The sequence below is a fragment of the Agelaius tricolor genome, unplaced genomic scaffold (genome assembly GCF_023055355.1).
Source record: "Agelaius tricolor isolate 1412-34295 unplaced genomic scaffold, bAgeTri1.0.p SCAF_16, whole genome shotgun sequence".
Lineage (NCBI taxonomy): Eukaryota > Metazoa > Chordata > Aves > Passeriformes > Icteridae > Agelaius > Agelaius tricolor.
This window is the reverse complement of record NW_027269276.1, coordinates 127,438-152,870: the sequence shown is the minus strand read 5'-3', so window position 1 is coordinate 152,870 and position 25,433 is coordinate 127,438. Positions and strand designations below refer to the sequence as shown.

The 25,433-nt window shown below is 42.4% G+C and overlaps 2 protein-coding genes across 3 annotated transcripts in view; one reads left to right on the top strand and one right to left on the bottom strand.

The window, feature by feature from the left end:
• Nucleotides 1-610: 610 nt before the first annotated feature.
• On the bottom strand, nucleotides 611-13,841 carry TUBGCP4 (tubulin gamma complex component 4). Its single transcript, XM_071441011.1, has 18 exons — nucleotides 13,688-13,841; nucleotides 13,423-13,551; nucleotides 12,731-12,853; nucleotides 12,293-12,346; nucleotides 11,781-11,837; nucleotides 11,147-11,226; nucleotides 10,326-10,527; nucleotides 8,284-8,449; nucleotides 7,029-7,153; nucleotides 6,301-6,351; nucleotides 5,831-5,936; nucleotides 5,401-5,508; nucleotides 5,032-5,170; nucleotides 4,336-4,513; nucleotides 3,422-3,556; nucleotides 2,323-2,439; nucleotides 1,759-1,898; nucleotides 611-1,459 (listed from the first exon to the last, which is right to left on the bottom strand). The coding sequence occupies exons 1-18, from the start codon at nucleotides 13,763-13,765 to the stop codon at nucleotides 1,447-1,449; spliced, it is 2,001 nt and encodes a 666-aa protein (XP_071297112.1). The 5' UTR covers nucleotides 13,766-13,841; the 3' UTR covers nucleotides 611-1,446.
• A 3,098-nt stretch (nucleotides 13,842-16,939) lies between these two features.
• Nucleotides 16,940-25,433, top strand: part of IQGAP1 (IQ motif containing GTPase activating protein 1) — a 54,285-nt gene continuing 45,791 nt past the window's right edge. The window contains exons 1-2 of one of the 2 annotated variants that reach the window (XR_011681383.1): nucleotides 16,940-17,387; nucleotides 19,177-19,276. Coding sequence is in view for 1 of the 2 variants with exons in the window: in XM_071441015.1 (XP_071297116.1) it covers nucleotides 17,336-17,387; nucleotides 19,177-19,276 (152 nt within the window). In the remaining variant the exon portion in view is untranslated. The remainder of the gene's footprint in view (nucleotides 17,388-19,176; nucleotides 19,277-25,433) is intronic. The other variant, XM_071441015.1, reaches the window with a different exon arrangement.

Genomic DNA, 25,433 nt, shown 5'->3' with positions numbered 1-25,433 from the left:
AGGTTGAAGCCCTCCCTCCATCCTCATACAATCTTTAGTCCCTTGCTTCAAAAGTGTAAAGTTTTTCTCAATGTGTATTTCTTCCTCTATCATTTCATGGCTCAGACAGTTGACTGTATTGGTCTGTAAATCCCACATCCAACCTTCAACACTTTCTCTGGCTTTCTAGCTTTTTCCATGGTCAAGGGCTTTTAAACCTTGCATCAGGCGCAGTCCTACCATAAACAACTGTAATGCGTGGAAGGTGCCAGGTCTTATACTTGCTGGCTGTTGTTACTGTGTCTTCCTGAGTGAGCAGAGAGGATTTTTTTCCCCCAAGGACATGTAACTTCATGTGTGAGCTGCAGCTGTGTGCAAATACCAACCCTTTGAGGGGAAGGCTGGTTTCCTGGCAGCATTTGTGTTCAAATTGGGAAACCTGCTACAACACCCAGTGATGGACTGGAGGCTTCTCTTTTGCCAGTCATTCAAGGGTCTGTTCATTATAGCAAGGCTAGGAAATCTTAGTAACAGGCAAGAGTTCCTGCCAGATCGCACTCTTCAGTGACAGACAAGGCCCTGCCATGCTATTCCCTTTGCACTGAGGTGCAGACATTGACAGTACTCCATATAATTGCACGACAAGATATTTTTATTTGGGTTCAGTAGGGAAGTCACTAGTAGCATTCTAAATCGTCTGGAATGAGAATAGCACAGGTGAACATCCTAGGTAAGCATCTCCTTACCATTTTCCTGCCGGCAGAGGGCCCTTTCTACTCAAACAGGGCAAAGCTCCTGTTTTGGCAAGTGTAATTTTAGCACATAAACTATTAAACTGTATAGAGAAAGCATGTTATATCCACAGTGTTTCCATGACCTATGCACATATACTAGACTAGTGCACTGCATGAGAAGAGACTTAAAAAATATTTCTTTTTCCCTCCCCCTTCACTTCAATTGAAAATTGCTACTGCTGTTTCATTTATCTGGTGGTGTTTGATTAGAAGACATTGTGTACTGTAAATCAGCTTACTACACAAGTGGAACTTCTGAATACAGCCAAAACTTAGAAGAGGATTAATTCCTCCATACTCGAACTTGAAGTGGAACACAGTCCAGCTGAAGAGTAAAGAGACTGTAGTCCAGCTGAAGATTCCAGACATCTAATTCTGGTTTTTCACTTTCTGAAGAGGTTCAGACTGCCTCCCTGGAAGCACTTATAAGTATATGCAGGGCTGCAGAAAGCATATTTTTATGATTTCAGAAGAAATAGAATAGCTTTCTGTAATTGCTGGGCAGCCTCAGATAAGAGGCAATTCCTGCCAATTCCCTGTGAAACAGCATTTCATCAGGCAAAAGCCAGCTACAAAGAAAAATTTGAGCGCAAACTCTGCAACTGTCCAAGAGCGCCAGTCTCCAGTGCTTGATGCATCACTAGTCACAGCCTGAAGCAAAGGCCTTTAGTGCTTAAACTCCAAAACTGCAAGAGAAAGGTACAATATTAGCTACATGTTGAAAGTAATTACCTTTACCAACCCACACCAGCATTTTCTGGCCAATATGAGCTAGCAGCTTGTTCAACTTTCTGCCAAAAGAAACTCAATAGGAAGAAAGCATATGAAACCCAAAAATTACCATATGCTGATTTGTTATTTTTCTGTCATAGTAGTTATCAACACTTAGTGTAAGTCAAAATAATTAGAAGCCATCAATAAAAAATGGCTTTGTACTTCAAGTACCTCAGGATAATGCTACAAGCATCCCTCAAGATATTCCTACCTGCCCAAGGTTCCTCCAGCCTGGGTGTAGTATTTGTTATAATCCAAGCGTAGCAGCAGTTGAGCTAAGTCGGAGTTTATCTGATGATTGCGAACGCTAGAGAGAATCTTGAAGAGAAGTGATGACTGACGACTGAATCCCTACAAATTTGAAGATGTCAGTTCTGGGCCTTCTCAGAAGAGAAGGAAAACAAGCATCTCATCTCTGTTTCTGCCTACCCAGTCCTTTAACAGCCTGAAGAAGAGAATCACTACAAGAGATGTGATGCTTGTGGTCCAGGATAAGGTAAGCTGTGAGCCACAAGAACTCCTAGATGTTAGTTATACAAAAGGAAGGGTAGAGGTACCAACCTCTGCCTCCTTTCTATTCCAGTATCTGCCCCCATTCTGCCTCTCTGTGGACACAGAATTTCCAACTCAAGTTGATTAGGTAAAATAATTACAAGCACTTACATAGAAGGTCTTGGCTTACACTCAGAGTTGTTCTAGAGCTTTTAAAGCCAAGATAACTGCTTAGTTAAAATGTTTGCATGGGAGGAGAACAGATCCACAGAAACAAATTCACCTTCACCAAAATACTGAGTTGTGCAGCTCCCCGTTCATCTAAGGGACCCAGATTCTGACTGACCAGAGAACAAAAGCTATGACAAAGATCCAGAATTTCATTTAAGCAGTGGAAAACCTACATGGAATAAGAAGTACAAGTTAATAGTTGAAACAGAGTTTGTACACAGAGAGAAAGCAGAAAAGTTGTAGCATTCATAACAAAGATGTTTCTGATACTGTACTTTTTATTCAGGAAGATATTGATGCAGCATTTTAAAAAAAAGTTTTCTATGGAAAAAGGATTTAAATGTTATGCTGCATCTCCCCTCTGCCCCTCCCACAACCTTTTGCTGACTTTTCTGGGAAAACAGCAATTGGCATTAACCATCCAGATAGGCACAGGAGTTGAACACTGGCTTCTCTATCCAACCAGCAGGTCATCACTGCAGCTTCGGGATTAAGAAGGCAGGATAAAGACCAACAAGAGCTGTGGTTCAAGGCGTTGGTTTCACGGTCTGCTAAACTAGGAATTTCCATTGTATCAGTTATCTGACTGGGTAATTACTATTCTGACACCTTTATTCTATAATAACCTCATAGATGAGCACAGAGACATGTTTCATTGAAACTAACCTTCTTTGCAAATGTTTTTGTGATGCTGTTTATAAAAATACTTCTAACTTTTCTTTTTATTTAAATGAAATTAAAAGTAGAAGACAAAATTTTTCCTAGTCTAACCCATATCTGTGAATCCCTCGGGAATACAGTTCCTTCAGGAATCCCAGCGCTATGCTCATTAGTTCTTCTTTAATAAAATAGCCTGTGATAAAAACATAGTGATAAAATACAAATTATTAAGGTTAACTGAACACTGAAATAAGCTTGACTTAGAATTGCCAGGAATACAGCATTCACATTCACCAACTGTAAATTAGAAGATCTTAATTCAATTATCAGTTATAGTTTATACCTGCCTAACTCCTAGAATTGTAGTCTGCAGGAGATTATCACTGATCTGTTTTAAAAGATGCGATTTGTCATCATATCTGTTCAAAAAGATGTGTTTCTTAGGGCACTTGGATAATTGGTAGAAAAAGGTGAAAACAAGACCTACTTACAGGTTTTAGAAGGATGAAAGACTGAGCCAACAAATTACTTAGGAAATGATCATGAGCCAATCGTATACTCTCAAAATCTCTTGTGGCATTTATCTGCTGCAGAAGCTGTGAGAACTGAGACTCCAGTACATCGACCTGATGAGTATGTGAAGATACCTCATTAGTGGTTTGAGGAACTGGGAGTGCTTCAGACCAGCCAGAAGTTTGGAATAAGAAATTTACTTTCCTTATTGCTACTCTTATGTTACAGGCTGACGATCCCTTTCTCTCTGGCTGATCAATGAATTATATACAAGAGCAGTACATAATGAGGGGTATGCAACAATTTTTGATGCCTAAGTAATATCTAAGTTGAAAGGGAAATTGTGATTTTCTTTAACTAAGGAAAGGTATATGCTAGCATGTAGACAAAGGTATTTGATTGGAGTAATTTCTGAATTTTATACTGGGAGATACTATTTGGAATCTTAGGGCAAAGACTGCAGTACAAGAGCTCAGCCAGATTACTGTGAAGAATTTAGAAATCCAGGCTCCCTCTCAATTCTTTAAAAACCAACCAAACAAAAAAGCCCAAAACTTAACTCAAAGTAGAGTTTACTTAAAGAGGCCAGAGAAGGAACCAGGATGCTATCTTAATGATGGTCCTTCAGAGATGAGTGGTTTCTCACAAACATTTAGTAGCATTAGAGAGCTACTAAAGAACTCCTTCATTTCACTGATTCACAAATCCAAAAACTTCGTAATTGGAGCAGTAGTCTGGGAACTTGGAGGAAGCTCTAGACTTGCGAAGGAAATCCTGATTTCCTTAAGGTACAAGGAATCAGAAACCCGAGATAGGTCTTCAGTGCTCCCTCCATGCATTCCTTCCAGTTTCTGATTAACTGATACACTTTATCTTTCTCTGTAATACTGACCTGCAGATAATACTGAAGATTGTCCACAAGGAAAGCCATGTGATCCCTCAGACGCCACTTGATGGCATCTGTTCTATTAGATTTTAGGTGTTTACGTTGCATCTGGAGAGCCCAGCAGTGCTGCAGCTCAGCCTGAACTCGTCGCACACTTAGCAGGTATTTGAACACAACGTTGTACCTACAATCAAAAAGTACAAAGTTGTTTAAGACTAAAATCTTCCTCTTTTACTGGAAAATGGAGTTACTGGAGTACTGGAGTTTAGTGTTACTGGAGTTATTGGAGAATGTAACAATGCAAGACTGGAAAAAGAAACAGGAGGTGACTGCCAATAGTTAGGGCCAGTCAGGTCATGGCCCATGTGCCCCATGGCACATCTTGCAGAGTAAGATTTCTGCTTGTACTGATTACTGACCTAAAAAATATGAAGTTAGTTTTCAGTGTAAGGAGGGGAATAAATGAAAACACTGTCAAAGTAGCGCTGTTTGTAAATCAGTGCAGATCTGTCAGCATCCTGCAGGTCTTACTGTCATTACAAGTACTTACAATATGGGTAAGTGGAATGAACCATTTTAAGGTTCAGGGAGCAATTGCTCTGTCTTTCTCTCCATAGAGAATAAAATCCCCCAACACAGTAGTGAATGCCTCACATCAGGGAACATACAGATGAATATAGAAAGACCATACCTAGTACTTACTTCTCGAGAACAGCAGGAGTAAAAAGAATGTGCAGTGGCCACTGAACTTTGTAAGAAAGTCCCAGAGCTGCCCATCCAGATGTGGGGGCCTCACGTGGAGATAATTCCCGGGAAGGCCCTTCACGAGTCTGAGAAGTATCTAAAAACAAATAAGGTGCTGAATTATGTCATCTTCTCAGTCAGTGCAACCATGGCAAGGAAAAGGGAAAGAACAGAATTAAGAAGAGCCAAAGTAGCCTAGGCCATCACATAGGGCAGTAAAGGGTAAAAATTAGTATTTCTTTAACTTGAGAGAAGGGTTAGTAATCAATTTAAAAACAAGGTCACCATCTCCCCTCTTAATTTACATCTAAAAATGCAAGTAGATACCTTTATGTTCCTTTCCATGATACTCAATGGTTAAGTGAAGAAGAGGAAGAAGGTTGTCATCATCTAACAGTACCTTATGAGCAGACAGCTGAAATGCAATGTTGACATCTGACAACAAGAGAACATGTATCAGCACAAGATGATGCAGCTAGTGCTAATTTTGCACCCATTAATTATTTACTCTTGGTCCTAAAAGACAAAATTGATGCACTATTGACACTCTTTTCTTTCAATTACAGTTTCAAATACCTGCCATCAGAAGCTTTCTGAGAGATTGTTTTCACTCACTTTCTGAGACATTCTAATTCACAAGTGCTGTAGTTTCAAAACTAGAGAGTCAAGAAAGAACTCTTCTGTACTGGACATGGCTTACCACTTTCCTGCTGTACCACAATGAGGCCAGTTTGGTTAGCAAATAAGCAACACTCACCATGTTCAGTTACAGCCGTAGGTGGTGTCTTTAACATGTGCTGTGCGGTGTCTATGAAAGCCTGAAACAGCTCACCTCTTCCCAAAAGGTAAAAGTCTTTTATAATCTGTGGAGATAAATTTGTTGTACCTAACATACTAAAAACTGAGCAGAAATTTTAAGCATCCTAGCTGATGGCACCCATTTTTATTATTTGGACAAGTGCTGTTTCTAAACACAGCTCTGAATTTCAATCACTGACCAAAAAGTCTACGTTGTGTTTGCTTCAAGATGCAAAGTACACATATCCCTCTAACTCTGTCTTTGAGCGTACACTGATAGAACTTGGCCAATCTTGAGACTGGAAAGTGAAAACAGCTTTACCTAAATGAAGAAAGCCCAGAGTGTAAGGCAGTGAAGTATTTAATAGAAAGAAACAAAGAAGAGAAGAAAGAGCTGCTTAAGCAAAAATAAAGTAGCAGTTGCATTACCTTCAGTTGTCCTAGTAGATCCGATTCCTCCACCATCAGTTTCCAAAGATGCTAGTGAAGTACAAAAATCAGATGAAACAACAGAAATCTCCCATCAGAATTATCTCGGCCATTCAGAGATAAGATTAGCTGCGGTCTTAAAACACTTGCGATGCATACAAAAAGAGCACCTATACAAAATACTGCTTAAAGTACAAGAGAACACAGTCAAGAGTCCTGTGCAGCAGCTCATGCTACCAGTTAAAATTCTTGATATATACTGGCAAAAAACTCTGCCTAAGAAACCTGAAGACCTGTGGCAAAAGAATGCAAATTTCTATGAAACCAGTTCTACTCCAGCTTTGTTCTTGATTCTCTAACCTCCCCCTTTTCTTAGGTTCTCCTCCCTGCCCCAAGTGAAAAAAAAAATTAAAAATTGCCAAAGCATGTGCACAGCAAGATGCTATCTATTATGCTGAAAGCAAATGAAAAGTTCTGAAATAATTTCAAGTGAAATTAAAAAAAAAACAGAATTCCCTTCTTTCCCTCATGAAAGAGCATAGTATTTGTTAATGACCTTTTGTCACTAGAAGTTTGGTTTACATGAAGCTCTGAGACCAGTTAGAACAGCTGCACCATTGACATGTTTGTTCAATCACTGGCACTGACGAGCCCTCTTCTTCCAAGTCCTCAACAAAACTTAAGAGCTTCTTAGCCTGCACAGTAGTTACCCTTCCTAGGACGCTCACCTCAGCAACAGTGCTCCGTATCCAGTCAACCACTGATTCAAAGTCCACCAAACTAAAAAGCGGTTGCTGCTTGAGTCGATGTAGTTCTGCTGCAAAAGTGTCCTCCTGGTTTTTTAGGATGGAGCCTGTGCAGCAATGAGAAGAATTTCAGAGAGTAAAAACGGATGCCATTTGGAGACGTGCAGACAGAACAGAGGAACAGAAAGGCTGTCCAGGCAGCACTGTTTCAGGTCTGGCAAGGAATGTGAAGAGGAGGCTTCCAAGTACAAGTATACAAAGGTATAACATTACTATTGCATGTACAGTTGCAGTATATTTACTTGCCTTGGCAGTGCTGTGGTATCAGTAAAACCCCCAAATATTTTCTACATAAATGGTTTCTGCTAAAAGCCATTTTTCGAGGACTGAGCTAGATCTTCAAACCCACAAACTTTTCTGCAACATTAACCAGCTGGTTTGGGTCTCCCCTTACCTCTGCCCCTTTCAAATCTATCCTACTGCCTGAACTTGGGGACTTTGTTGTTTTTTTAACCAACTGAGGTAGAAGACAAATTTTTTCCCCCCTTGCTTCTGCTACTGCAAGAAAACAGTCCACCTGAATTGGTCCTTTGTTCTCTGTAATGTCACTCAAGTAATTTAAGTACTTTCGCATAGGCATGCTCAAGTACCACACAGTCCTCCCCCACTGGCGTAGAAATATATTTCCCAAACCACTCTCAATGTAAACTTTTCAAGCTCTCAAAGTGAACTATCAGGTAGAAACTTCTCTCCCTTGCTGTCTTTAAGGCTCCATATAATTTGTCTTTCATAGCAACTTTGGCACTACCTTGCAAGTGAATCTCTCATGTTTGTGGATGCAAATTAATCCCATGACACCATTCTGCAATATATACACTCAAAGCAAGATGTGCCTTTGTGTCAGTTTGCAGCCTTTAGGGAGAGGGATGCAAACTGAAAAGAAAACAAGGCCTTTACAATTGCTTTATGCAGAGCAAATCACATGGTAACTTGCTGCTGGAAACTTGGAGACTATGTTTGGAAAGTGTTATCTACTCATCCTGTTCTTACACCTCTCCCTTGGAATCAATCAGAAGCAGAACACTGGGACTACTGCTCTGTCCTGGCACAACTATCCATACAGTCTGAAGAATAATGGCCAATAGTCAGTGACTGTTGAGGAATTCATTAATGTGACATTTTGGAAACTACATGTCAGTCTCTCCTAACTGAGGAAAGGTTGCAAGATGTTCCTTACCTTTTCTGGTCAGGTTAACATTCTGATTCTCAAACATCTGAACAGATTCTCCCACAAAGAGGATCTTCTCAGCAACTCGTACAGGAATGTATGAAGGCAGCATTTCTACTCTCAAAGAAAACTGCTTTAGAGATGGAGCTAACATGTTCTCCTCCTCAATCAAGCGCTGCCAGAGACACCAGGGAAAACAAAAATCAAGTGCAAAACAGTGTCAGAAAACCAGACAGAAAAGGTGTATAAAGGGGGGTGTGTGTGAGGGGGGCATTTAAGAGCTTTGGAAGGAAGCAGAAAGGTAGTGGAACTGATTTGTATCATTTAACTAAGCCAGTAATCTTCCTTATACTTCTGGTATGTTAGCAGATCCCCCTGGAGATATTGGTTCCATCAGAGTGCAGCAGAAGGGAGAAAAAGAGGCTAAAACTTTGTGGAACAGCAACAAATTGGCTGTATTAAAGGGTTATGATACATAAGAAAAATGAGTGTTGTTGCTGCCATAAAAATGTTAACTAGCATTACCAAAAATAATCCTTCCCTACACCCATTCTTATGTTTCAACACTGTTAGAACACTTGTGATACAGGCCAAATATAAACACTTCCACTAGTGAGCAAATAGGATAAAGATCCAAAGGCTTACTAGCAAAGATAAGGCAATTTTCTCAGTTCCTGTGAAAGCTGTCTTAGAACAATACAGTAAGTTATTAATTTTTTTTCTGAATGTTAATAAGAAACTCCAGGTATGGAGGCAAGATCTTCCTTCAGGAATGAAATATTAATAATCTCATCTGGCTTTCTTGTTACTGGAGAATTAGTTTCAGTGGTCCGTAATCCAGAAAAAATCACCCACAGTTTTGAGAATGTTTGCCATCTATAAAATTCTTCATTTCAATAGGAGAATTCAGTAATAATTTGTATACTGATGCTAACAAGTTGGCAATTCTTAAGATTCTAGCAACACTTTTAGATGAGGCAATACCCAAGTATTTTATGATCTATTCCACTAAAACTCAAGAGTTCCTATTTTACTCTTTGACTGAAGAATTGCCAATGCTGTTAGTCGATAAGTGAAGAAAGAAGTTGCTTAGTCTACAATTTCCACCATGGACCTAGAAGACTCAACAATTTTCACTTTCTTTATCCAATATAGCGAAGTAACAGATTTTTCCACTAACTGCCTTTTAAATTTTTTCCCTGTTTTTCTCTGGGTGTAGTCTGTTTTCAGCCCTGTTGGCACAGGGCACCTAATTAGTATGCAACACAGTTTCTGTGTAGTCACAGCAAAGCTGCATGTACCACACTAACTCCATAAGTGCCCATGAAATGTTTTCTCACCATAAACTAGAGGGTAAATTTAGAGTTGAACTTGCTCCACACTATTCTCTATTAAGACACTATTCAAATGCTCAGTGTGGAAAACTACTCCATTGAGAAAGGTGCTTTGCAAAAGGGCACTCTAATGGTATAGCATCTACAGGAAGTGTTACCACATTTCACCAGTGTGCTGGCAGGTTGCTCCCTTGCTTAGCGGTCCCTTGACTCTCACATAACACATCTTCTACTAGTAATGTCAGTAGCATTAACCTGTTATGTAACATTTGCACAACTAATGGTTGTACAAGAAAGGCACCTGACCCAGGTGCCCATTGAAAGTGTGCAAATCAAATCAACAGCCAAGTTCCCCACACCGTTTCTTGCAATTGCTCACACTACCACCATTGCCTATGCTAAACAGATCATGGTGTTGACCATAAGGAATGAGGAACCAGTCAGTCAAGAGCAGTGGGCATGCAGCAGTTCCCATTACTTGACATCAGCGTCTATTCCGTCCACAGGGCTTTCTGCCGTGGGGTTATCCAGCTGTGCCAAACAATAGCTCTCTGCCCCTTAGGCCTAGCAGTAACCTATTACAGTATTATTTCACTTTACCATCCTAGAAGGTTTCAGTATAGTCTAGCATAGCTCGCACCAAAGTAGAATACAATAAATACACATCTTTAGTTCACTAAGAACCAAAGATGCCAAGTTATGACTCATAGATCTTACCAGGTCCTGCAGTTCTCGTAGCTGTTTTCCTGTAAGCCCCCCAATTCCTAAGTCATCGTCATCTTCTTCAGGTTGGCTAGGGACATTTCCAGAAGAGGGGCCTTGTTTGATAAAAAACTCTTCATGTTGGTCTAGTAGCAATCCATGCAGCATCCAGGCAGAGAGCTGCTTATACATGACTCCATGACACACAGCCAGAATCCTGAGGTCATGTGAAACAGTCAGTCAGGGCTTTGCACACAATAATCAAAACCTCATTGTATGTTGTTCCAGAAAGTCCAGTTGGTCAGCCAAGGAGTATGGCAAGTACTAAATGCCTAAATGTGGTATTTTATATCTTTTTTTTTTTTTTTTAACAAGGGTGGACAAAACTAGAAGGTGCAAAACTAAGCTAACATATCCTCTGAATATGTGGCTTCTCCATGGAAATCTGCTAGTATACCAGATGTATAAGTCTGCAGTGGTTGCTGTTTCTACTCAAAGGACATTTTAAGTGGTTTGACTTTCTCCACAAGGACATACAAATATCAGAACACTCACAGAGTCACATTTATAATTTTGAAGGATCAAAGATCAGAGATCAGTGATACGCACAAAAAAGAAGAAAAACCTGGGTCTGAAGTTTTCTAAGCCCTTGGCCTTAATTCTCACCACAAGCCTGCTTTAGATAAATAATGGGGATGGTGACAGTTTTACTGTCCCCTGCATGCTATTCCTACTTTTATACCAAGGCTGTTTTGCATGTACTGTTTCAACAAGTAAGAAACACTTTGACACTAACTCCAGAAGAATGAAGTCATAGTTTTACTGGATCGACATACTTTTCAAGAGCACTGCGAACAGGAGGCAACCCCCCACAGCTATGTTTGTGGACTGTCTCCAATATCTGGCACCCATGAATCTGCAGAAAGAAAAGGTTAGACTAGGTCTGTTGTTTGGATATGTATTGACCTTTTTAAACATTTAAACAATACACTTTCAGCTAACAAAAAAATGCCTTCACAAACTGAACAAGTCTTGCAGAAAGAAAGGTGTAACATGCTGCATGTAGTGATGAAAAAGGCCTTCCATGTGTGGCCTTACACTCAAGCTTCTCTCAATACTTTCCCTTAAAAAAATGTAAGCATCTCTGGATTCTTAAAACATTAGCCTCTGCCTTTTTTATTTCAGGCAACAGCCAGAAAAAACAGTCTCAGAAGAGAAAAATTCCAACCTACTCAGCATACTGTCCTATAAAATTCAAGACATCAAAGACTATGGGATAAGGGGAAAACTCAAATACAGTGTAAATGAATTTGTAAAATAGTCTCAATAGTTACAGTAGAACTAGTAACAGGGCATTCTTACTGGAACTACATTATTTTCTAGTATTAGAAGTCTGGGATGGGGGCAGAAATTACTTTGGCAGTTAAGGAGAAAATCTGTTAAGAGAAACTAGCTGAAATTTTACTGTACCTTCTGAGTTTTGATCTGTTCCACCATGACCATCACAGAGGGGAAGAGTAACTGAAACTGCAGAACAAGAAGTGAAGTATTGATTTAGGTAGTTATGTAAGGAAGAGAAAAAAACCTCTACTTGAGTAACTGTGGACAGCAGCTGAACACAATAATTTAATAAAACTATTATCTATGTTTCCTCACAAATTAGAAACATGACATGCAACTCTCCAGGAAGTATGTCTTCCCTTCACTGGACCAAGATGCACAAAGATACTATATTCCAGCAGTAGTTCAGGCTAAACACAGTCAGTGAGGAATGTGTGAGGGTCAAGGTGGAGGACCTTAGCTTTGTGTTGAAGTGCAGATGATCCTCTGAGCATGATTAAGGAACTACAGAGGTAGAGGCATTAGATAGAAATGGCATGACATGATGGAATAAGCCTCGTTTATCCCACCCACTTTCTTATTAGACTCAATGAGGGATAAGAGCAAGCCAAGAACACTACCTCTTTAATAACATGACATACCTGGTCCAAGGAGTAATTAACATGTGAGATGGAAAGATGTGGGTCAGCCAGAAACTATAAAGATAAAGCAATTAAAGAAGATTAATTATCACAACCACTGGATGGTGACATTACCCAAGGAATGACAGCTACTAGTCTAGCAGAGATTAATCAAAACCTCTAAAACTGAAAACAGAAGCCACAATAGTCTGAGACAGCAGATAAAGATGGAGCCCTTACTGAACTGAAGGAAGAGGGGACAACACTTAATAGGATGAAAAGTAATTTACAATGGCATCTCACAGGAATAATTCTCACAGGAAGGCATCCCTAACGTGGAAAGGAAAATACCTTGTTTCATTTTAGAAACTACTACTCCTATATTAATTGCAGAAATGACAAGTTTCCACAATCTGTCAGCAGCACTACGGCCTCTTGTTCTGTGTCTCTCTCCTTTACCTCTTGTTCTAGGTCAAGTAGTGCCTGTCGATAAGGCTGCAGCACTGAATCAAGACCTGTACAGAAGGCTCTCAAATATATGCCATGCAATCCACTCTGGTTTTGCTGAGATGGATGGTGATCCTGAAACCAAACAATAAAATCTGCATTAGCATCCTCGCACAAGTCTGAAGAGTAACATAGTATCTGTGCAGTATCACAGCAGTAGTCAGTGCTCAGACCATGTTGAAATGCACCTTAGCTCACCACAAAGTGATCATAAAAACAAATACAACCTTGTCACAATTAGAGTTACTTGAGCAGACTTATATTTAGCTCTTTTGTGGACCTATGAAAGTGCTGGGAGCCACTGGTACCAGTGCTTCTTTTCACTTAGGTGTACCTCTTGGATCTCAAGGGTCTTCACAAATCATGAGGAGATAGTCATGAGCATCCTGCTCAATTGACAAACCCTGGCCTGTCCGGTGTGGTCAGAAATTATTACAAGACCTCCCCCAAGAATAAGATTTTACATTTGATTCATTCTTCATTGCTCTCTACCCTCCCTTACAAGCATCGCAGAGAGCTTTCTGGAGCTCTGCTCCGTGCGAGCACGCATATGGGCCACGGGCCACTCCTGTGTCCTGGGCAGCTTGGCCTTACTAGCACCTGCCGCGCTCTTCCCGGGAAATACCTCGGCCCGGCGGCCCCACCTGCTGCTGTACGTGTCCCGTGTATTGCTCCACGAATTCGGCGAAGCGGATGTAGTCAGTGCCGAGGCGGCAGAGCCGGTTCAGGACGCTGGTCTCGCTGGGATGCAGAAACGGCAGCTCCTGAGACACCTGGAAGGGGAAACAGCGGTGACGGACGGACGGACGGACGGACGGGCCGTGCAGGGTGGGGGACAGTGACCAGGCGGGGCGGGGGCCGGGGTGGGCTTTGCCTGGGGGATGGGCTTTGCCCGGGGCCGTGCCACACCTGGAGGCCGCCGCGCTTGCTCCAGGTGAAGGCTGCCCCTGGGTACCCGCTCAGGGCCAGCAACAGCTCGTGGATCATCCTGCCGCGCGGGGCCGCGCGGGCTGCCGGGAGCAGCGCGGGGGCCGCCGGGAACGGCGGGCGGGGGCCGCAGAGGAGACGGCGGGGAGGGCGGCGCGGCGGAGCGGGAGGGACGGACCCCGCGGGGAGGGGCGCCGTGGGGGCGGGGGGGGGGGTGTGCCGTTGTTGGGGGGGGGTGCCGTTGTTGGGGGGGGGGGGGTGTGCCGTTGTTGGGGGGAGGGGTGCCGTTGTTGGGGGGGGGGGGGGTGTGCCGTTGTTGGGGGGGGTGTGCCGTTGTTGGGGGGGGGTGCCGTTGTTGGGGGGGTGTCGTTGTTGGGGGGGGGTGTCGTTGTTGGGAGGGGGGTGCCGTTGTTGGGGGGGGGGGGGTGTGCCGTTGTTGGGGGGGGGTGTGCCGTTGTTGGGGGGGGGTGTGCCGTTGTTGGGGGGGGGTGCCGTTGTTGGGGGGGGTGCCGTTGTTGGGGGGGGTGTGCCGTTGTTGGGGGGGGTGTGCCGTTGTTGGGGGGGGGTGTCGTTGTTGGGGGGGCTGTGCCGTTGTTGGGGGGGGGGGGGGGTGCCGTTGTTGGGGGGGCGGGTCCCGTTCGTTGGGGGGGGGGGGGGGGGGGGGGGTGCCGTGGCCCGCTCACGTCCCGACCGCTTCAGAGGCGCGTTGGCTTTGGCTCGCGGCAGGAGGACAGTGCAGTAACGTGAGTGGCTGTGATGGCAAGTGCCTGTTCGAGAGGTCCCAATCCAGGACAATAGCAAATGCGCAGCCTTCTATGTAGACTTGGTTTCGGTGTGCCGCAGTAGGTTTCTTTATCGGTTTCGCAGGTTATCTGTCAGTGTTTTATCTTTCTCTCTTTATTATATATTGCTTTCCTTCACTTCCTGTCGTATTCCGGGTAGTCTTTTCAAAACTTCAAAACGGTCTAGTTTGAAAACTATGAAGTTATTTAATAAAGTAGTTTTTAGCAGCCTCCTTTTTATTTCCCTCCTATTTTTGACAGTGTTTTTCTCTATGTGCATTTTTACTCTTCATTTAGAAGAAATGATTGTTTAGTCTTAAGGGTCATCTAATTTCTATTCGGTTCAGCTTGCCACAATAAGGTCTGAAATGTAGCAAGAATATGGGCATGTACTATCTATAGCTGTACAGCTTTATGTGTAAATTGGGAGCCCCAACATTATTGTTTAACATGTATGAGTATAATAAAACTATCGTCTTTCTGTTGACAAATCTAGCATCATAATAAAGACTGAGGGGTTGGGCTAGACATTTGTTATGCATCCTTGACATAAATATCACAGAAAACATTTGGTCCGGAAACCCCTGCAAAAGAGCAGATAACAGTAGTTTATTTGAAGGATTTTGGTTTTCTCTGGGAAGCCTAGTGATTAATCATTAAGGCCAAAAACTTAAAATATTTTTTTTTACAGAATTAGTTGCTCAGATTTTGAAATGAGAGAGAAATAGGTATCTCTATAATACTTGCAGGGCCATCTGACTAGTGCTCATTCAATATTAAGGGAAAAAAAACCCCAAGGAACAGGAAAGGCAATAAATTAGACATAAATACACAGATCTTAATAAAAACATTTTGCAGAGTCAATAACAAACACCAGAAATCTTAAATCAGGGGAGCTGTTAGAGGTACCATTGACTATGACCTTGAAGAGGTACAGAAAGGTTCTTTGATTATAATAATTGTGTAATAATTGTGTTTTATTTTTCTTATCAGAATAAGATGTTTTTGAGGGAGGATTGTGGCACTGTGCAAAAAATGTTATGAGATTTTCAGGGGGAGCAAAATGAATTCTGCATTCCACAGTCTACATATAAACATTATTTTAAATGTCTTCTCATTGCATAACTTCCAAGTGGCCACATGTGAAGTAATGCAAATGTTAATAAATAGAACCCTAACTGTATTATGAAACCTTTTGTTTTGTAATTTATGTCTGGCATTCCCCAATGTCGTTATTTCTGTAACCATTGAATTATGTCTTCCTTTAATCAATTAGGTTCTCTAAGATTGTTGAGTCCAACCAATGATCGAACACCACCTCATTAACTATACCGAGGCACTAAGTGCCATGTCCAGTCTTTCTTCTAACACTTCCAGGGATGATGTCTCTACCACGTTCCTTGGCAGCCCATTCCAGTCTCTAACCACCCTTCCTGTGAAGAAACCTGCCCTGGCACAGCTTTAGACTGTGTCTTCTTGTCCTATTGCTTGTTGCCTAAGTATATATAGTAAGGAAATGTACTTTTTGATGGGCTCATGGAATCATTGAGTTTGGAAGTGACCTCTAGAAGTCTCTAGTCCCACCTTGTTTCCTCAATACCAGGTGAACTCGAGTGGGTTTGTCCAGGACTATGCCTAGTTATCTCCAAGGGCAGAGACTCCACAACTTCTCCAGGTAACTTGTTCCAGTGTTGGATCACCTTCAGAATACAAATATTTTTTATTTTGTTGAAATGGGACTTTTAATGTTTTTCAGTCCATTGCCCACTGATTCTTGGCATGTTCTCTTGTGCTCTCCTCATATGTCAGATGCTCCAAGCCCTTAATCAATTTCACTGTACTTGTTCCATTATGTCCATGTCTTCCTTGTACTGGGGAAGCTGAAACTGGATCCACAGCTGGAAAGATGACTCCCTTAACTGCTGGTGATGCTTTTCTTAACAGAGGCTATTGGTCTTCTAAATTACTTAATATGGGCTTAGGTAGTAAATGTATGCCCTGGCACTGAAATTCATGGAACTAATTAAAATGGATACACGGTGGCTGGCATTCTCAGTGCTCTGACCCTTGAACAAGAAATAGACAAATCAACAGTAATATGTACTGAGGGGAAGGAAATTTTCCGGGCATGATTCTCCTGTGGCAGTGCTTCTGGATATTGCTATTGGTGTTTGGGCACTCTGCTTCCACTTGTGGCTGACATTTCAGGTGAGTTACCACGGTTTGGTCAGTAGAGATGTTTAGATGGAAAGGTATGGCTGCTTCCAGCAAGGCCACGTTTTGTTACTGTGAAGGGCAATGCAGCTGGGGAACCTGGCAGGACAAGAGGGCTTAGGCAAAGCAGCATGTGGGAGGCAGCCGGGCCGTGGAGGCTGAGCTGATGAGGCTGCACTGCACACAGTGGGGCTCACATGGGCTGGGCGCACATGGCTGGGCTGGGAGGGCTGAGAAGGTAAGACGTGGGTCATGACCAGTTTGACCTGGGTTGTCCCGCATATGCTGGCGGAGTTTGAGAGCTTAGCTGGGTGTTAGGAATGAGCCTAACAGGAAGATTCAGGGCTAGGGCGCTGGCCCTGTGAGAGGGAGGGACAAGGCGGCCAAGCCGGGTCCTTCAGGTTTACGGGATGGGCCGAGCTAGGCTGGGGGCTGGGTCCGGCCGGAGGGGGACTGCGCAACTCGTCGTTTCTCTCCAGCGGCGGCCGAAGGTGGCGGGGGCGTCTAGGGTGCGGCCAGGGCGGGGAGAGGGAGAGAGAGCGCGGAGGGGCGACTCCTCCCCCGCCACACCCGGTGCGGCAGGAAGAGGAACAGCCGCGCCCTGCTCCCGCTAGCCCCGGCCCAGCGCAGCGCCATGGCGGCGGAGGACGTGGACGGGCTGGCCGTGTCCCGGCCCCACTATGGCTGTGAGTACCGGGACCCCGGGGGTCTGGGAATCCGCGTGGCCGCCAAGCGACGCCCAGCCCGACCTGTCCGTGCCTTCCAGCGTCCAGCACTGGAAGGAGAGGCTTGGTCACCGCAGGCATGGGGGCAGCCGCGGGGTCCGGGCTCCGGGACTGCCCCGCGGGCGCGGTGCGCCCCGCCGGCTCTCCTCGCGGGCCCCCGAGCTGCGCCTCCCGCGAGAGGGGCGGTGTGCCGCGCGGGAGCTCGTCAGAGCTCGACGGTCCTCCTGAGTGCTAGAGAGGAGTGCTGAGAGAAGGCAGTGGATGAGCAGCGACGGGGCGTCCCACGGCTGTGTCGCCGTCGTCTGCCGCGGGCGAGCCCTGCGCCTCGCCCAAGATGTCCGCCGCGGGCGGGGCGGGGGCGGCCCTGCCTTCCGCCTTCCCGCCGATTTTGGCGACCACACCCCATTTGCCGGGCGAAACACCGCTCCCATCGGACTTGCCTTGTCCCACGACTGCCTTGTCGTGAGCTTGCGGTGGAGAGGGAGGATCTTGGCGTCCGACGCGTGGGCTCGCCTGTGCTACGATACTGCGTCAAAAATGATCAACGGTGGAGGAAAACGTGGTGCTGTGGAGGGGCGATGTTGTAGGCGGCTGTCAGTCGGACCTGGTCTTTTAACACTTCCAGGGATGGGGTCGCCACAGCTCTGAGCAGCCCGTGCCAATGCCTCACTATCTTCTTGGTTCAAGAATTTCTCCCTATCATCTGGTCTAAATCTCTCCACTTCTAGTTTAAAACGGTTCCCCCTTGTCCCATCAGTATTGCTGTCTTCCTTTTATAAGCCTCCTTTTCAGTACTTTTAAGTACTGAAAGGCCACAGCGAAGTATCCCCGGAGCCTTCTCCATGCTGAGCAACCCCTGCTGTCTCTGCCTGCCGTTTTGGGAGAGGGGTTCCAGCCCCCAGAGCATCTTTGTTGCCCTCTGGATGTGCTGTAGCAGGTTTTGTGCTGAGGATGCCAGACCTGGATGCAGTGTTCCTGCTGGGGTCTCACAAGTGCACTGCAGATTGTTGTTGAAGTTATTTTAGGTATAAGCTAACCTTTGCTTAATAACAGTATGAGATATTTCCTATTTGTCAAATTGGTTCATAAAACCTAAAATCTGTAGGTTTTTCTTCTTTTTTTGACATGAGATGTAAGTATGGGAAGAGAAGACATTTTCACTGAGGCTTTGAACACACAGAATCTAGAAGATTTAGGCATATTACCCCTATGTATATCTTCAGCATGATCTGAAGATGGCATGCAGGTTGGGAATCTGAATGATTCCCTTCCATATAGGGAATGTGAGTAGCATTTCCACCTTGTTTTAGAGGTGGATATAAAGATATAGAAGGGATTATATGATGTGAATATGTATTTGTGTCCTTCCTTAATCTTTTGCATCAAAATTGGAGGATAGGTGAGGAGACAAGTGGTCACTGATGTGCTTTTGAGGAAGACAAAGGCAAAGCTAGAAGAAAATAAGAAAATAAAGGATTGTTTCTAAGAAATTGTCAGAGGGATGCAGTCAATTTGAGAAATCGGGAAGAAGGAATCTGGCAAATTTATGTGACAAGGATAAGGAAATGGAGAGTTTTCTCTTGCTAGTAAAGAACATTAGATCAAAGTCATTATATCCTTAGTTTTCTGAATTAAAAAAAAACCAACTGTGATGAATTTCTGTGGGAGAGGTTGGATCTGATTTTTGATGTGCCTGTTCCATTACATTCAATCTTCAACCATCTGAGGGCTGTGTTTTGTTTATTTTCAGCCGTCTTGGATAATGAGAGGTTAACAGCAGAGGAAATGGATGAAAGGCGACGCCAGAATGTAGCCTATGAATACCTTTGTCATTTGGAGGAAGCAAAGAGGTGAGAATAATTGATTTTGAAACTGCTGGTGCTGTAAAAGAAGATGTGACCTTTGGTATGGGGAATAATTTGGATGCATCTTACCTCTTGTCTTGGTTTCTTAGTGGCTATATAGTTTTGCTAGAAAGAACAACCAATCAAAAAAATCAAAGAAACTCCCTTCCTCCCCAAAAAAACCAACCGACCTCTGATGTGTATTTCTAAGGTTCTCAAAGAGTTCATGACAAGGGCTCTGTAGCTGTTCTGTTATTCCTAGCACTGGATGGGTTCTCCTAATGCTATGATGATTTTTTACCTTTTCTTTTTATATACATACCACTTACATATTCTCAATACTCTTAACATGCATACTTGTAATTCTTTAAATCTAATATCTTAGCATATTCTATTCTGGTATTCTATTAAGCCAGAAGACCAAACATCCTGAAGGCCTTGCACTTGGAGGCCAAAAAATCTTATGATATCTTGAAAAAACAAGACTCCCTCTAAAACATGTCCTGTAAACTAAAATTAAGTCCATCTGGGGGAAAATACTTGAAGATAAGAAAATGTCACACTGTTCATTTAAACCTCTCAGTGGAGCATAATTTTTAAATATACTAATTTACAAAGTCCGTAAAATTGTATACATGATCTACTGTGTGTGTACATTTTGGTCTAGTCCACCTTGGTGAATTATTGCACCATAAAAATCCTTATTAGATACCAAGATAAAAAGTCCGTTGTCCCTTAACCCTGTCTAACTCTTAATTCTAAACCCAAAAGCGTTGTCTAACTTGTATATGTCTGGTGCAATATTGCCTCCTGGCTTAGCAGTGCACATGAAAAACAGTTACTCCCTTCCTCTTAACTGAAACCTTTTACAAATTTAAATTGTAACAGTGTATATTCCTTGCACACTGAGACCTCGATTCTTGCATATTTCTCCATGCATCCATCTATTTAATAGATCTGTAGTACTTTTCCCTGGGTTGCTCAGACTGCTTTCTGGGCACTCAGTATCTTTCTGGAAGTTCACTGCCAAAAGAGAGAAAACTTTTCCAACAGGGCCTTAGTGGGCATACTTACAAAAGTGCAATGATTATTTTGTATACTCCAACGGATTTGGTAGTATCATACATTATTGCATGGTATCTGCTTTTTCATGTATAGTAGAGTTTTGCTGAGTTGTCACCTTGAAGTTGTGCTGCTGACATTTGTTTCTCATCTTTTATTTATATAGTCTGTTGTGTTTTCCTGAGTGTTACCTTTCACTCAATCTTGCTGAATTAGATTTTTCCTGATTTTTGTTTAAAATATTGAAATAACTTTTATTCTTATTTTCCCTGACTGGGTGATGAATTTTGTATAAATCTGTGTCATTCTTCCTTAGCAAGGCAGGCATGTTCAGCTGTAGTGATTTTACTGAGGAGGAAGTACTGAGTTTGTACAAGTTCAAACTCAGTTCTGCTGGCGGAATATAAAGGATTGAATTCCAGGACTTTAATTTTACCAAGAATTTATAGTATATTTTTGAAGGGACAGGGAGCACGCAGTTTATGCTGTAGTCCTTTAGGAGCTTTATGAGAGTTATCACTGTTGTAAGTTCGCAGAGACTGCTTAGTTACTAGTAGATAATAATTTTCCTTCCATACAGACTTGAATGAAGTTTGAAGTAGAAAGCAAGATCTGACTGTGTTTCAAAATAACTCCTTCCCTTTGAATCCAAAGTCTAGCAGCAAATACGGGGCAAACAGGAAGAGATGAGTTGCACTGTAGTAATTGTCCAAGCTTGAAGGAGCCCCAGATCCTTCACTTGTAGGTTCTTCCTGCATTCAACCTCGGAGTAAATGCTAGAGGAGGTGCTGATTCCCACTTGAATTCCATGCTCAGGTCTGCAAAAAAACCAAAAACCACCTCAGGCAAAAATACATTTTACAATAACAGCTTTAATATTTTCGTCTAGCTCTTGCTTAATCATGGGTACTTACTCTTTAAATAAATCAGCTTTGACTCCGAAGTTCTTAGTGATCTTGTCTGTGCTTCTGAGTGTTGTCTTGATGTTGATGAGGTTGAGCAGCTGGGCATTTGATTTTTGCCACACCTCGTCATAAAAAAGAAGTGTTCACTCTTGTCTCAGGGTGAGCATTGAGATGTTTCAAATAATGCCTAGCGGTAGCCAGTATGTTTTGTAAAGAATGAAGAAACAGCTGTGCTGCTCTAAAGGCAAGTGTACAGCCTTCCTTGTATCCACCTTGGCAGTAGGAGCACATATTTTTGAAGTGGAAGGTCTGCTTGGAGAGCCTCAACCCTTATCCAACCCATAACTCATGTTTGCTTAGTGGCATACAGTCTATTCATGTATATGTGAGTGGGAGTTCCTGATTCCTATAGAGAAGGCCGTATCACTTAACATAGGAGTTAAAGATTAAATCTGCTCCAGGAGGGGGGAGCAGACTTCTGAGTTTAATAATTAAGATACACAAGGGAGAGCAAAGGCTTGAGTTCACTGTCTATTTCCAGGATTTTTTTTTTCCTTCCTGAGAAGTTATTTTGTAAATTGCCCTTCGAGTTTTATTTATTGCTACTAGTGCAGTCTAGAAGAGGGCTCTTGGCTGCTTTGTTGGTAAGGAGTTTATTTAGCAGAAGCAATTAAACAAGAACTATAAGAGATCAGTGTGTTTGAAATTAATGCCCTTGATCTGAGATTTTCTATATTTGAGTTCTTTGCCAGTAGTGTAACTGAGACGTAGCATCTGAATTAGATACTGTGGCCTTTTTCTTGTTCTATTGATTACAGTCCCTCTGAGCTGTGAGAGGGCTAATAATCTTTCTTCGTGGTGAGAGAATGTCAGATTGGAAATTATATCTCTAAGGAGAAGAGGAGGACCTAAGAGCCAAGGAAGGTAGCTGGTGTACTCTGTGTCACGCTCAGAAGCTGGAAAGGTGAATGTTGTAAAGGTGATGGTAGCCAAGGCAGGGTGGGAGGCAGCTGAAGAGCAGCAGTTGGTGACTCCTCTCCTCTTCCCTGTAATCATGCTATATTATTACAGTATAGTATTGCATTCAAACACTGTAGTTTGTATTTATTTTTTCTTCTACAACATAAAGACAAGTAAAATCATGTGGTTAACAACATGCTGATTAGCATTGTATTAGCATTGTTAGAGGCTTGCTAGCCCTTTAACCGAGCAACGGATGGAATCTAGAAGCAAAGTGGGTTTTTTTAGATGTTAGAAGACAGTAAGATTATAATTGGCTAGCACCTAATTTAGTACTGAAGTAAAAAATTTAGAAAAGTTTGAATTTCTGATCTGTTTGATGTGATGGCCCATGTGCAGTGTAACTTCGGGCACTTCTGTACTCTATTTATGGCAATTTATAGCTGTTTGCAAGACCTGTCTGCTAATGAGCATACATCAGAAGCATTATTAGAGTTGTTTGATTGGTCTTTTTTGACTGTCACTGTTTTTCTATTGTTATTTAGTAGTTTTTTATTTCAGTTAATAATGTGCAACAGTCTTGTGAAACAGGAATTAATTCTTGCTAGTTGGAGAAAGTTACACTCTGCTTCCCTAAGTTGCTCAAGATTGTGAAAGAGTAAAATGAAATTTGGAGTTAAAATGAAGATCGTGAATAGAGGGATTCCTCTACTATGTGTGGGCCAGGTGCCTCATTCTTGAAGAAAAATGGCTTTATTAATAAGTGTTGTTTAATACTTCAAATTTTCTTTTCCATGTTCTTTTGTTTGTTTGTTTGGATTGCTTTACTTTTTGTTTTGTTTTGGTTTGGTTTTGTTTTTTTGTTTTTCCCTGTTTCCAAATCACAGTAATCTAATAGAAAAGCTGTGGCAGTGCAGAAAAAACTGCAAAAATATACTCTGTTCTGTTGCCAGCTCATTCTCACAGAAGGGTAAGGGTATATTTGTCTTAATAGAAGCAGCCTGAGACCTGATTTTTGTGGTCCTTTTCTAGAAGTCAGGGTGTTTTACTATAATATCCTTCATCAATGTTTCCACTTGGAGATTGGGTCAGATACTGGTTTTGGGTTGGTTGTTTGGATTGGTTTTTCACATGTGTTGTTTTGTGGTGGGTTTTTTTGTTTGTTTTCTGCTTCTCTCAGACACAATGCAAGTGTCGTGTTAGATTGTAAACCAGGAGTATTCATAGACAATATTTTATTATCACTAGTTATAAGTTGAAGTAACTCCTACTTAGCTCTTACTGCTTTATTTGGGCTTTTATCAGCTCCTGTTTGGACTTGAGGTATTTCTCTACAGATCCTGTTCTGTTTCGTGTGACCTCATGCAGTTGCAGGGAGTGGCTGTCTGGACTGGAAGTGACTTGGAATGCACATTCAGGACTATTTTTTCTGAGAAGTGGGTGGAGAGAGGTACAGAAAGGACAGTGGTGGAGTACCACCATCTTTGCCTTACTTCAGATACTTCTTTTATGACTCACTGGGAATGGTAATGAACAGCAGGCAAGGAAGAAAGAAACAACTGTTGGTTCAGAGACCAGGATTTTTCTTCTTGGAAGGTGCTTTCTGAAGGAGTACTGTGTATAATGTAAGGAGAAAGCAGCCCAAAATAACCAAAGCAAACAGATGTTACTAACAGTTCTCGGCTATTAAGTACTGTGGACTGCTTCTTCATAACCCTTATTTACAAGAAATCAAGTTGGTCTTGAGGAGTGATAACTTCAGTGATGTTGTAGCTTCCAGGCATTTAGGCCTATTTAGTTTCTAGTGCTAAATGATCAAGGCAATTATCTTGAAAAAGATTTCTGTGTGTTTGATAATTACGTTCCTCTTGACTGTGGGCTCGGTACTCATCTGAAAGCTCTCCAGGACAAATGATCAATCTTTTTTGGCAGACATGGCAAGTGCAGCAGTATCCTCATCAGCAAGAGCAGCTAAGAGAATTTTTACAGGTTTATGGTAGTGTTTGCAAGGGAGCAAAGAGGAACCTCATATTTACTTTTAAGGAGATGGGGAGTAGTAGAGGGAAAGATTTTAATGACAGAGTATCAGTATTGTCTTTGGTTCAGCTGCATGTTGCCAGGAAAAGTACATCAATCACTGGGAAAAATCTGACATATGCTACTCAATTATTTCTTGCTCTCTTGTATCTTTGAACTGAAAATGCCTGTGTGGATAATGAGAATGTTCTTTTAGCTGTGGCTAGTACTTGTTTTCCTAGCCCTCCATCTGTACAAACCTTACTGAAAGGCATTTAAATATCCACCTACTTTTCTGGAGGATAACACTCCTGATGTGATACATTTATTCTACTTTGCCATTGTTAACTCTCTGAGAAATCTTTCTTTCATCTTTTGAGGTGATTCCTTGATTTGTTTAGAGCTGGTAGAATGAGTTATTTTGAGGAGAAGTTTTTGTTGGGGTTTTTTCCATGGCTGTCTAGTGCCCTTGTTCAGGTGAACTGGATGAAGAGCTGAGGCTGTCTTACAAGTTTTCTCTTCTTAACCATCTGTGAGAATGCCTGCCAAGTCTACATTTGTAACTGCAGTAAAAATATTTGAGATTGCCTCTACATATGAATGATCTGCTGGAGTATGGGAATCTTCATCTTTCAATAAAATGAATAGTATGGTTAGTCAAAAAAATGCCATACCTGTGGTGTTGCAGTAGTGAGCAGTGAAAAAATTTTCAGGCCATAGTCTTGTACATTCTTTTGGGTGGTTAATGCAGATACTGTTGGGAAAAGAAAAAAGGTGCTGCCCTTTTGCTCTCACCACTTTTTCCTCTGCTGTGGTGCTACAGCAGCCATGCATCTTTTCCTTGGTACATTTCTGGGGAATTGCATTAGAAGAAGGACTAAACGATCACAAACAGAAGCATCTAGATGTGAAGGCACGATGTGCAACAGTTGGAATGAATTGTCTTTAACAATGCCTGGATCAGCTGCTAGTCATCCAGATCCCAGCATGTTTGGTTTCGCTAGACCCCCTTTGAAGGCAGAGCATAGTGAACAAATGCTGGTGAATCATGGAGGTGGTACTGGACAGAGATAGTCATCGCTGTTTACTATCAAAAGGTATGGAAAGGTTTATCCTTATCTGTAACCTGTAAATTCTCCATCTGGTTGCCAGCTGAGAAAATGTGCAGAAGCTGTGAGGAGAACTTGATGACTGGTCACCCTCCTTGTCAGGGCAACAGG

Excerpts from the sequence above, each read along its gene's own strand:
- TUBGCP4 (XM_071441011.1), bottom strand. The coding sequence starts at position 13,765 with ATGATCCACGAGCTGTTGCTGGCCCTGAGCGGGTACCCAGGGGCAGCC. Across the intron at positions 6,352-7,028 it reads TACGGAGCACTGTTGCTGAG|CATCTTTGGAAACTGATGGT; the intron begins GTGAGCGTCCTA and ends GTACTTCACTAG. Across the intron at positions 1,899-2,322 it reads AACTCAGTATTTTGGTGAAG|GGATTCAGTCGTCAGTCATC; the intron begins GTGAATTTGTTT and ends TCAAATTTGTAG.